Below are 12,042 nucleotides of genomic sequence, written 5' to 3' on the forward strand. Positions count from 1 at the left end.
TTGGTATTTTAGTGAGTGTCTTGTAGATGGGGGTGTGGTTTGGGCAGGTGATAGGAGGCAGAGTCAGTTGGGGATTGGTGGCATTGACTCATTAGCTGCCATTAGTGGCACCAACCAGGTTGGCTCGGGGATGTCATGAGGAAGATGCCAGAGGCAAGACACTTTACAGACAAAAGAGACCGAGAAAGCGTTCGTCACACACCACTACTTACTGTCGATGTATATACACCTTTACCTTTAAACAACCACTTCAAAAACCGAGCTGGCCGATGGGAACCCAGTCCGAGCAAGCTGGTTGTGCGATGCAACAGCAGTGGCCTGGCGGTGAGTCAACCACACACAACCTCCCCAGACAGGAAAGGTTATACTCAACCAGGGAGGTCCAGGTAACACTTTTCTAAGTGTACTAACTAAGATGATTTGGTGAGTTTTATTGTGTTCCTGTCGAGTTGAATAAAGTATGTTTTATGATGAGCTAACAAGGAAATAAAGTTAAGATCAGGCAGGTGAAAGAGAGACTCTTGGATTAGTGTATGGTTGTATTTTTCTGTTAAAGAAAAGAAAATAGGTGTAAGAATAGGGCAGTTCTCAAACTTGTGGGTGTGACACACATTAGGGCCCCACTGTGTGTTGCTACCAACTAACAACTAACAACAACCGTTTTCTTTTGTACTAGTCCAATGACCATGGCAAACAATTCAATGTCCTTTCTTTTAATTCTATTTCCATGTAATAAACTCTCTGGGCTGTGGTGACCTTTCCTTTGAAATCCAAACAGTAGCACAGAGGAAACAGAGGAATGTTGTACAGTATAATCTTCCTTAGCATCTTTCCTTTACAGTGTCCAATAAGGTCACAGCGTCCTTCACTTATGTCAATGAGTGAAAGTTAAAGAGGTTTTTCCCTCCGTCTGGCCTGAACCATGTGCTGGAGTGATACAGTGGCCAGTGGAGTTTGCTTATTGCTCCAACAGCTCCTGAGTCACTAAGCCAAATGGAGGCAAGCAAGCCAGTTAGTGTGCCAGCCAGGAGCATAGGGGGACATATTTCAGGCGCTTAGTCATGCGATCACACTGGGACCAGGCAAAGTTTGTTGTTCTACCGTGTTAAACAAAGAGTACATCATTAGGTCTTTTCCCATTGCTTTGACGACTGCAACCCGACAGCCTGCCACCACAGATTTTCCCAATTCTAATTAATCTGCTCTTGTTTTGTTGTTTTGCTTCCTGCTGGAAAAAGTGAGTTTATAAGGGATTGAGGCTGATAGATTCTGCAGACTGAAGCAAATCCAACAAATGCCTCAATGTTCTCTTCTTTTCTATCTCTGTTGCCCTTTGTGCTCCCTCTCTCTCTTTAAAATTTTCTATCTCTTTTAGAAGCTAAAGCTGGCCTCATAATGCCGAAGCCTCCAGCATCTCTGTTTGGACAATGTAAACAAGCCTGTTAGCAGAAGCGACCTGTTTGGATGAGCAAGAATGAGGCACATACTGTGAAGACAATGAAGCAGACCACAGATGTCTTGTGCTGATATACAGAGCTAGGAACAACAATATGCTGTGCGCAGGTACTGTGAGGGCTCAGGTTTAGTTTAAGCAGCATGCTATCTGGTCAGAGTTCAGGTCAGTGTTGGGCTCAGCCTTCATCACATGGGGTCTTTAATCCATGGTTCGGTTGAGTCCCAGATTAGTGCTATTGTTACAGTCTGCTGGTGGGTTGATTGGGATTGAAACTGACTTCCGTGACAACCTGTCATGAACAGCACTAATCTATTTTGAATCTAACAAATAGTCCTTGTGTGTGTCCATCGACAGCTTTTATTGTGGTTGTTTTTATTGTCTAATGCAGGGGTAGGCAACCTGCAGCTCTGGAGCCACATGCTGCTCTTCAGCCCCTCTCCAATGGCTCCTTGTGGCTTTGACAAAAAAATATATGAAAATGAATGACAGTTATTTTTTAGCATTTTAATTTTAATCTATCATTGTTGCAGACCTAAAGTGATTCTTACATTATCCAGTTGTAAAAATGTGTAGCCTATAAACCAAAGACTTTTTTTCCCTCCAATATTTGGTCAACTAAAATGTGCGCCTCTTCCTTTTGTCGAACCTCAATAGCAGTGTCTAGTCGTGATTTGATCTAGCTATGCTAGCTATGGATTTAAAAATTAGAAAAAGGAAACATCTCTGAGAAAAATGGACAATTTAAGTGTGCTGACTAGGGATGTCAATGGTTAACCGATTATCAATCAACCCTGAAGAATATCTCTGACCAGTTACACATGTTGGTCTAGAGGTTAATTTTGCTACTCTATAGTTTACTGCACTGTGCACCACTTGGGTCTGGTGTGAGATAGTTGCATTAGCAGTGCAGCTCATCTGGGCATTACCACTATTAACACCATCCTGACCCAACAGCGCTGCTGTGGAAACATTGCGCCTGCCTACCAGTTTCCCCCCAGCTCGCCCTTCAGTGAGTAAGCGGCTCAGTACTGAGCCATAAAACCCCTTTATTATTGTTGACTATGTTACCACTGTTAGCTCTGTTACCACTGTTAGCTCTGTTACCACTGTTAGCAGCGTCAGCATGGCTAGAGGTGCTAACACTGTAGACAATGCTAAAAGGGTTTCGCAGTTCAAAATGAAGCCGCCTATTCACCAGGGCAACTTCGGGGGAGACTGGAGGGTGGGCACAGTGTTTCCGCAGCAATATTCTATTCTTCATACTCTGTGTTACCTTCATTATAAGGCTAAAATAACTTTTGCAGCTCCAGACAGTTTTTCTTGGCCAAAAATGTCTCTTTTGATAGTAAAGGTTGTCGACCCCTGGTCTAATAATAATGACTGCAATGAATCCAAACTGCATACAGTGTCAGCCAGTCTGCTGTGGCCTTACTTGACCTTGGCCACTCTTAACTTCTGGAAAAAATCAATACTCACATAAACACCAGCAGACTTATTTATGGGTACTGTAAGGGAAACTGGCAGCTTTACTCTCTCAATATGTATTGGCTGTTATGGATACAGGGAGTACCTTGTGACTGCTTTGGAAGTCTCAAACCAGACATAAGTTATGGGGCCAGAAATACATCCATTAAGAAACTATGAAAAGAGGGGATGCACATTCTCAAAATGCAGCCAAAGCAGCCATTACTGGAAAAAAGTAAGTTTTCACAGGCAAATTCCTGCTACATAACCTAATATTTCGAGGTCTCGGCCCGTTGACCCAGGCAGCATTCAATATGATGAATGTCAAATGTCAGTGTTTAAAGATTGTTAGTAGTTTTTTATTAAGTTGATCCAAAATGTCAAAAGAGTTATGTAAGACTTCCATCATCTCTTCTTTGAAGTGGTGTATGAGTAATATGACCTGCTCCCAGCACTGGTTTACCACCCACAACAGACTCACTGCACACGCATCTATGTGCGCCTTTCATCTAACAAGCACAGTTACAAACGGCCAATTCAGCTGACCTAGATTCTGAAAAACAGCTTCTGTAGATAAGGGATCTTCACTGAAGTCAGAGAGCTGCGTGTGGCTCTGATGGGGCACCTTATCACATCGTAGACGTCACTGAAGGGTCAGGGAACTGCAAGCAGTAAATCAGGCCTATTACCAAATATGAGACAAGCTCTGCTCTGTTCCAATAAAGTACGCTGCAAACAGCTCAGACTAGGAGCCCCAGTTTGGCAGGCTGGACACCATCCTGATAATAATGACAAAATCCCAGAAAAAGCAGGTTTTTGCCTCCTTGGCAGTGACTGCGAGACCTGAAATTAGAAATAATTTTTGGGAATGGAGCGGCAGCTGAACGGGACAGAGACTGTAAAGCGCTCCAGTAAATATTGTGGGTAACTGTCAGCTTTGCTTTTTTGGAACTCAAGAAATGAGCAACTGAAAGAGAGGAACATCTTGAAACAATCACAAAAGAAAAGCATGAATAATAGAAAGATAAATTTCCACATGTGTTGGCTAGTTGACACACTATTGGAAAATAAGTGTGTCCTTGTCCACAGGTCTTTGTTTTTATTAAAATATGTTTCCCAGCTCAATCATTACCTGAAAACATTAATGGGCCAATAGTACAGTGCTGTGCAGATCAGAAAACATGTTGAACCTGCTGAACCAGTGGATGAGGCCTTACATAGATGTGGTCAAAGCTGTTCATTGGACCGTTATGTTGTTGCACTCCATAGGCTTCAGTAAGCATTGCCCTTTGGATTATGACACCATTAATCAAGTCATTGACACAGCTTAAGCAGACTGTCAGTTAAGCGGCATTTTGTTATTGAAGGCATGCTCGTCAGCTACATTGTTCACAGATTAAACAGTGCATTTTTCCTGTGTTTTTCAGCTGTGGTTTATTTGTTCTTGCCAACTAACGCCAGTGATGTATACTAACACCAGCAACAAATATAAATAGTCTGAATTCTCCAGTGGAAGATTGTCTACAGAGTTGACACCGTGGGTGGCTTCGACTTCATGAACTACCAGCCAGCTGACAACTAGACACCTCTGGGAGGCTGCAATAGAGGAAAACCCAGTGTATGCTCAGGAAGAGTTTGTTTTTACATACAGATGGCTGGTTGAGCTGGCAGGTTTACAGGTTTTCCTCGGCTGGCATAAATAGGGTAGCTGAGCGACAAACAGATCTGCAACTAAAGCTCTCTTCCAAATACTCAGAGAGCCACATTTACCATAATCGCAGCCTGCCGTACCACTCTCCACTCAGAACCCCAAAGGCCAATTAAAACAGCAGCCCCAGGTGCTTATTGGCTGCTGAACTCTGACCCTGGAGCAAGGCTAATTGTAGTTTTGACCTGGTTCCCATAAGGGCTAGACGTACAGCAAGGAATACTTGCTTAGAAGTCCTCAGGGGTCCATGTAAGCATGGAAACATATGGGCAGTAATTTTTTTATCACATCTATGTCATTATATTTAATATAAGCTATGTTTCTGTTTTACATTCAGAAAACTACATTAATATTCTTCAACATATTTTATATCTTACCTTGACAGTGTGTGAGATTCATCCTCTTAAAACCTTTGGGACATTCCACCTGTCCATTTGCAATCACTGCATATGCTGAAAAACAGAAAGAGAAAGCACAGCTTTAGAAGAGCAGAAATGATCTTACACTGCCTAGCCTCTCTGTCACAAAGCATTGCATTCATCACAGAGGGAGAAGAGGAGCTGGGCCATATAACTTACAGATGTGAGAACGTCTTGGCGAGAGGAAAAATGAGGGGACCCACAGCTGGGCCTCGTGGGACTCCAAAGTGAGTGTATGGAAATGGATCCCCATCAACCACATTTTTAAGACAGCACTGCCATCCAGCAGAATGTAAGGATAACACTCGACGTCATTTGTAATCATATTACCTATAACTCTCCTCAACCCCTAGGGACAGATGAAGGAAGTGCTTACATCATAAATATGTTGAGGAAGCCTACATGACAGCCCTGACCTTTATCATCAACCACAGTGCGAATCTACTTAAACAAGAGACTAATACTTCTGCTGTGCATGCTAGGAATGATGATGAATGTATGGCTCACAGGACAGTTATTGGCTCAAAACTTCTTTTTGCTTGTTTTGCCAAAGCAATAAAAATCACATGGCGTGTGTGTGCTTCAGGTGTGTACATTAGAGGTTCACAGGAGTGCTGCAGTAAATAACCCACTGTGGCTATAGTGACATTATGTCATTACTCATTCGGCACGCAGTCAAGCCCCAGCATGCTCCATTAAATGTACAGCGAGGTCAATGTGACTATCACATGGCTCTGTTTGTGTTTGAGTGTGTGCGTCTGTGTGTTTGACAGAGGGAAAGAGCTGGTGTTTATGTGGTTCTATAAGTTTCTAAACAGAGACAGGGGGATTATTGGTAGCAGATCTTTCCATGACATAAACTGAGATGAGGAATTTTTCTTCACATCATGCTGAAAGGAGATGATCCAACCTCTGATTCTGGAGGGAAAAATGTGTGTTTGGGTGAGGGAAGCTCTAAGAATAACGACGTGCTTATTAGCATGACGGAACTGTTTCTCACTGTTACAGTCTCTTCAGATTACGGTCACAAATCAGACAGCTTACAGCAATAATGGTATAACTTTAAATTACTTCCTAATCATGACAGCCATGATTCTGTTCTGCACTTCTAGCACATAAACACATCGGAAAAATGCTGTTTCTGCCAACATTTCCCAAAAATATTTAGTGGCATATATACAACCAAGTTTGTTATGTCTCAGCTAAAGCAGGGTTTTCAAATTCATGAACATGTATAGGCATTTTACTTTCCCAAAATATGAAACAGGGCTTGATGTTTTCAAGGACCAGTATGTATTTAAAGGAGTCTGTAAGCAAAAATGGACTAGAGATCATCCTGTGATGGGATCACTCCAGCAGAGATGACGTGACTTGAAACAAATGTGGGACAGAGGCATGGAGTGGAGGGGCAATTGCCCTTTCCCTAATTCCTATGCCCCTACTCCCAGCCCTCTTGCTAGGACCACACCCAAGTAAGAATTGTGTTTTCTTTGCTTAAAATGAGCCCTTCATGTCTATATAAGGAGACCAAACACTGGCTTCAGAGAGGGTCTTTCATGGTTTTACATTAGCTAAAGGCCACAATAAGTTCTCCAACACGCTTGGAAATGGAGGGGTTTTCTGTTGGTTTCAATCTGCAACCTCACCGCTAGATGCCACTAAATCCTACACACCACTGTGAAATAAATATATATATATATATATATTAAGATGGGTTACAACTTCACATTCATTTGAACTTGCATCATCATAAAATGAGAGTAAACGCAGAGAGAAATTATAGTATCCAACATTTCCCACTCACCGAAAACAGGAACAAATGACAGTGATGACAGTCTTTGGGTTTACACCATGGCCAGAAAAAATATGATTTTACCAAAGTACAGCGCCACTTTGAACTTGCTGCCACAGCGACGAAGGGTTGAGAACAGAGGTGACGCATGCAAGAAACTACGGTCACAGCCTTGCCAGCAAAGAAAACACATCTCTTCCCCTGGCAAAGTGCGCTGGGAAAGAGAGAAAAGTTGCTCTGAGTTTGTGACCACAACTCCAGAAAACTAGAGTGTTGATATGTGTGACTGAAAAGGAGCTCCAGTCTGATGTAGAAAAGCTATCTGGACGCCTGACTGTGGGGGAGGCAGGACCAGAAAAGATCACATCAGCCACCTACGCCACCAGACATTAGAAGCAATAGCAAAAACACAGTGAATCTCCATTGTTATGACTTCTTTCAGAAATTCAGTCATTAATTTTTGAAGTCAGTAACTGGAAGGAATTAGGTAACGTATGGGTCGAGGTCCAAACCCAATGGCCAGAAAAAAAAAAAATCTTTCAATTCGTACACCAATACACAACCAATACACAACCCAGCAATCAGTCATGGGTTTGTGTCATTTTCCCAGGAGTGACTGGAATGTGTGCCACATGGAGGCTTTGGGAACACGGTCCTGGAAGCTGAGTTATGTTTTGGTCCTGCTGTGATCCAGTGGACCAGGCAGGGTCAATGTACCTGAGGGTTGACAAAGCAGAAGTGGGTCATCAGCATGAAGGGGGCAACGGGGGAAAATAGGGGAACTGTGTCAAAGCGACGCCCCTGTTCCCGTCTGCCCACCTCCTCATCTTCCTCCGCACCCTCCTAATCCCCCTTTCAAAGTTTCTGAGTAATGAGCTGTTGTGGTAGGGCGGTGGGCACGCCCTCCTGCAGCGACGGGATCAGGGAAAGTCTGGTCTGAGTGACAGCAGGGCGCACATGCCAAGGGAAGCCCAGTGGGGGAGGTCCGGGTGTCTCAATAAAGCTTATTAGCAGGGAGGTGAGGACCTCGGCAGTCAGTAACAACTTCAACATGAGTCTGAGAGACAGCTCATTTGAAAACTCTGCCTGTCTTAAAATGGTTTGAGAAAAAAGACTGAGACGTTGTAAAAGTCTTGTGCAGCTTAAAGACCTACTTATGTAAGAAGTACCACTCAGACATTAAACAGTGATGTAAAGTTGGCATGTTTCCACATATAACAGACACATTTACAGTATGTGTTCATAAAACTTTATTTGCACATAGGATCTGACTTGGCAGCTTGTACTCAACATTTCCTCATTTGTGCCCTGGACCTAAACATGCTTGTCATCAGAGTTCAGTTCAGTACATCTTTATGAGATTAGTTTGCAGCTGCTGAAACTCATGCAGAGGTTGACAACAGCCATCCTAGATACTGGTTGTCTTTTGCTGATTAATTCTTTAATTTTGTACTTTTGCACCAATGTTTGATAAATCACTGAGTTGTGTCTGAATCCTACTGTACCAGCAAATCAGAACAAGAGTCGTTCCGATATGGATAGCAGTTTTGGAAATGCCTCCGATACTGACTAAAATGCTGGATCAGGTATCAGTGAGTATGCAAGTCTATGCACTGATCTGATGCCATGTAATTTAATACGCTATTTAGTATCACAGCAGGATAAAAATAGCATTTTTTCTGGGAAATCAATTCCTCTTTCACGCTGTGGCAATCACTGTTTCAGAGCCGTGAAGAATAAGTGATTTCAGGTAAATAGTGTAACATTAGCCGTTAGCAAAATGTCAGCAAGATGGCAATTTCAATGGCATTAATTCTCTGTATGTATTTGTCCATGTTTCACAAAGGATTTGACCTGAGCCAAGCCATACAACAATGACAGCAATAATTTCACATTCACACAGTAATATGCAGCTCTTTTTTTTTAATGCAGTAGTATCGGATTGGTACTCAGTATCAGCCAATTTGCAAGTTCGGGTATCAGGAATGGTATCTGGTAGGAAAAAATGGTATTGGAACGTCTCTAATCAGAACCATGTCTTCTGAACATTCACCAGATGAAAAGATGATAAGCTCCAGGCCTAAAAATCAGTGATAACTTGGCCATGTCATTTTCATTAGCGTACAAAAAGCTGAGAGTTACGGTAGAGGATTTAATTATGTGTCCGTTCTCATGCTTGTTTCTATACTCATTTGTGTAGAAAACATGGAGTTGCACAGGCATTGGCTTGCAAGAGTGAGCTCAAGCTGCGCATCATTAGTGTCACCCTTGGTTACAAAGACTGTAGACCCAGACTGGTCTGTGTCCACTGAGGGTACAAACAGAAGCTTCTGGTTGTTGTGTATCCATTTAGCCCTGTTCAACAAAAGACTTTGTCACCCCTCACTAATTTATTGTCCGTCTCCATTCAATTGTGTTGTGCATTCCACTGGCAACTGTTCAATAATATTTGCTTAAATTCCCTGACCTGAAAGTGTAATTTAGATTCGTTGGAGCTTCTTGATAAACGCTGCTGTCCTGAATTCAATCTGAATAAATCTCTCTTCTAAACATGAAAGTAAAATTTGCTCCTCACAGGGCACTGCTGAGGGTATTCAAATGAAAGGACAGCTTATGCAAAATGAGAGAGAAAGTAAAAGGAGAACGAGGCAGGAGGCTGAGAACAGAGAGGGTTTATATTCAGATGGGTTCCTCAGCTGTACAGAAATCTTTAATTGCTAATTCGGTACAATCACTCCGTAGACCACCCTGCCCGGAGGCTGTTCTTCTAAGACGATTGAGAGGTCTGGTTCATCAATCACAGGGCTCTGAGCCCTTCACCAGCTTCCCCTGGGACTGGCCTGGGAGGCAACCTCAGTGTTGGGCTTCTCCTCCTAACTGACTGGAAAACTTGAGAGCGCGTGGGAGACAGAGGATGGAGGAGGGACTGATGCCATCCACAGGACCGCAACAGGAGACAGTCTTCCTTTCCACTCCATTGGGGGCCACTCTATGGGAAAAAAACGAACACCAAAGCCAAGTCCTCCTCAGGACCCTTTCCAGCAATTTACTTTCTGACACGCCGCCACGGGACAAACTGGTGCCGCCGAGAGAAAACCAGGAGCAAACAGAGCTCTTTAATCACCACAGTGGGTTTCAGGTCTTTTCATTCTCTAAGATGGCAAAGCCATCTCTTCTTGGCCTTTGAGCCAATGCTTGATTGGAGCAAACAGCTTAAAGGGAAGTCATTTGCTTTCAAAGCAGAATGTCTCTTTGGCACGCGCCACATTTGCCATTCTGGCACGGTCCATATCACATGCCCTGCAAATATTGTGTCCCTGCTTGTGAGGCAAAGGCTAATCAGTTAGGACACATGGGAGTAATATCAACAACCTCCTGCTGATACGGACATAGACACAAAACCACTGTCCAAACTATGAGATATTTGCTTGATCATTAACAATCTCAGCCATGTAGCCGTATCATATTGCTATTACCATCCCATGGCACATGTGAGGCAACACAAAGGCTTTGATTAGGGGATTATTTCATTTTTCTGCAACATTAAATCTTTACTCAAAACATACTTTTCATTGTTTCGATTCACGAAAGTATGCATTTTACATCTGTGTTTGTAGTTCGACAATTTTGCTTAACGCCCTTCTCCAAGATGCTGATGGCAATGGAAGCCGCATCAAACACACATTTAAAACAGACCCACATTCCTCTATAATCTCCAATTCACTGTGGAATATTAACCACCTGGGCTAGTTCCAAAAGAAAGCATGCCACGGTACATTCCCAATAAAAATGTGCTTAACTTTGCTTGTATCCAATTAACAAATGCAACACAAACTTCATATCCATCTGCCTTCAACTGGGATTTATTGCTCACAGTGGTTAGGACTCCTCTGCACTGATTAGCCACACTGCTGCCCAGCTAATAGATTCCATCATTCTAGTTGTATAGGGATAACACCAAGTCAACATCAATGAATCAAATGCCGTCAAAGATATGTGACGTCTCTATCTAATCACCATGAGGAGCTGCTGTGGAGCTGTTCCAATGCATCTGTTCTCTCGCTGCCTACTTCTAAGGCAAAGTCATTGCGTCTCTGGTTTTTGTTGGTCATTAACAAGTATTCATGTTTGATCAGCGTTAATAAAAAAGTAATAAGTGCAGGCTTTGGCCCCTCGTTGGATGTCAGATATATTGTCTTGGGAATAGTTGGGAAATTTGGGGGGGATGAGTTCATGTGGGAAGATCTGTGGAGCTCTGTGGGCCCCCTCCTTCTTTGCCTCATCCGACGTTTTTGATCTAAACCTCGTGAAGAACAGACAACTCGCACCAGACCCTCCTCCCCTAAAAACTGCCCTATAGGTCGTCTGTGCGAACAGTTTTTTACGACCCATGTTTATGATTATTGTTAGGCGGCGACCTCTACTGGCTATAATAATTATGATCATTTGAAGTAGAATAAAGAAACCAAAAGATATTGCAGAGATATTTTGAATCACATACATGGTTACGTGGTTAAATATCACGTTATGTTACATATTTACAAAACAAACTTAAAGGCCAGTGTGTAGGATTCAGGGAGATATATCGGCAGAAATGGAACATGAGATTCGTAACTTTGTTTTAACCAAAAAATAAAAATTGTTGTGTTTTTTGTTACCAAACAATTAGCCACTTGTATCTCCATACAGAGCAGGCCCTCTACCACTGAGTTGCCATGGTGTGTCTAGAGTAGCCCAGAACGGACAAATCAAACAGTGGCTCTAGATAGGGACATTTGTCTTTTTGCATTTTCACATCAGCCACTGTAGTTCCCCAATACACTTGGCACACTGGAGAAGTTTCTGTTTGTTGCAGTGTTGCAACCTCACCACTAGATGCCACTAAATCCTACACACATGAATTTTAAGTCATTTAACAAATTAACTTATTTCAACCCAAACCATAATCTTTTCTTAAACTTCACCAAGTAACTTTGTTGCCTAAACCTAACCAAACCACAACTGTGTCACAATGTTAACCACGTGTTGAAAACTGCGACCATTTCACAACAATTAATAGCGCCTGTTGCTGGTACTCCCCAGCAGTCATATATGTTGTTGTGGGAGTCATTGGTAAACGACTTATTCTCTCGTTTAGGTATGAGAACGTGGTGACTCCCACGGATAGAGGTGGAATAGAAGGCAGGGTGAAGACAGCACGTGA

At 42.7% G+C, this 12,042-nt stretch overlaps 1 protein-coding gene across 1 annotated transcript in view; it reads right to left on the reverse strand.

Annotated features, from left to right (window-relative positions):
* LOC117267185 (latent-transforming growth factor beta-binding protein 2-like) overlaps positions 1-12,042 on the reverse strand; it is a 101,747-nt gene that overhangs the window by 40,438 nt on the left and 49,267 nt on the right. Inside the window, exon 9 of the mRNA XM_078175028.1 lies at positions 5,006-5,080. Coding sequence (XP_078031154.1) covers positions 5,006-5,080 — 75 coding nt within the window. The remainder of the gene's footprint in view (positions 1-5,005; positions 5,081-12,042) is intronic.

This window comes from Epinephelus lanceolatus, chromosome 15 (assembly GCF_041903045.1).
Source record: "Epinephelus lanceolatus isolate andai-2023 chromosome 15, ASM4190304v1, whole genome shotgun sequence".
Taxonomy (NCBI): Eukaryota; Metazoa; Chordata; class Actinopteri; order Perciformes; family Serranidae; genus Epinephelus; species Epinephelus lanceolatus.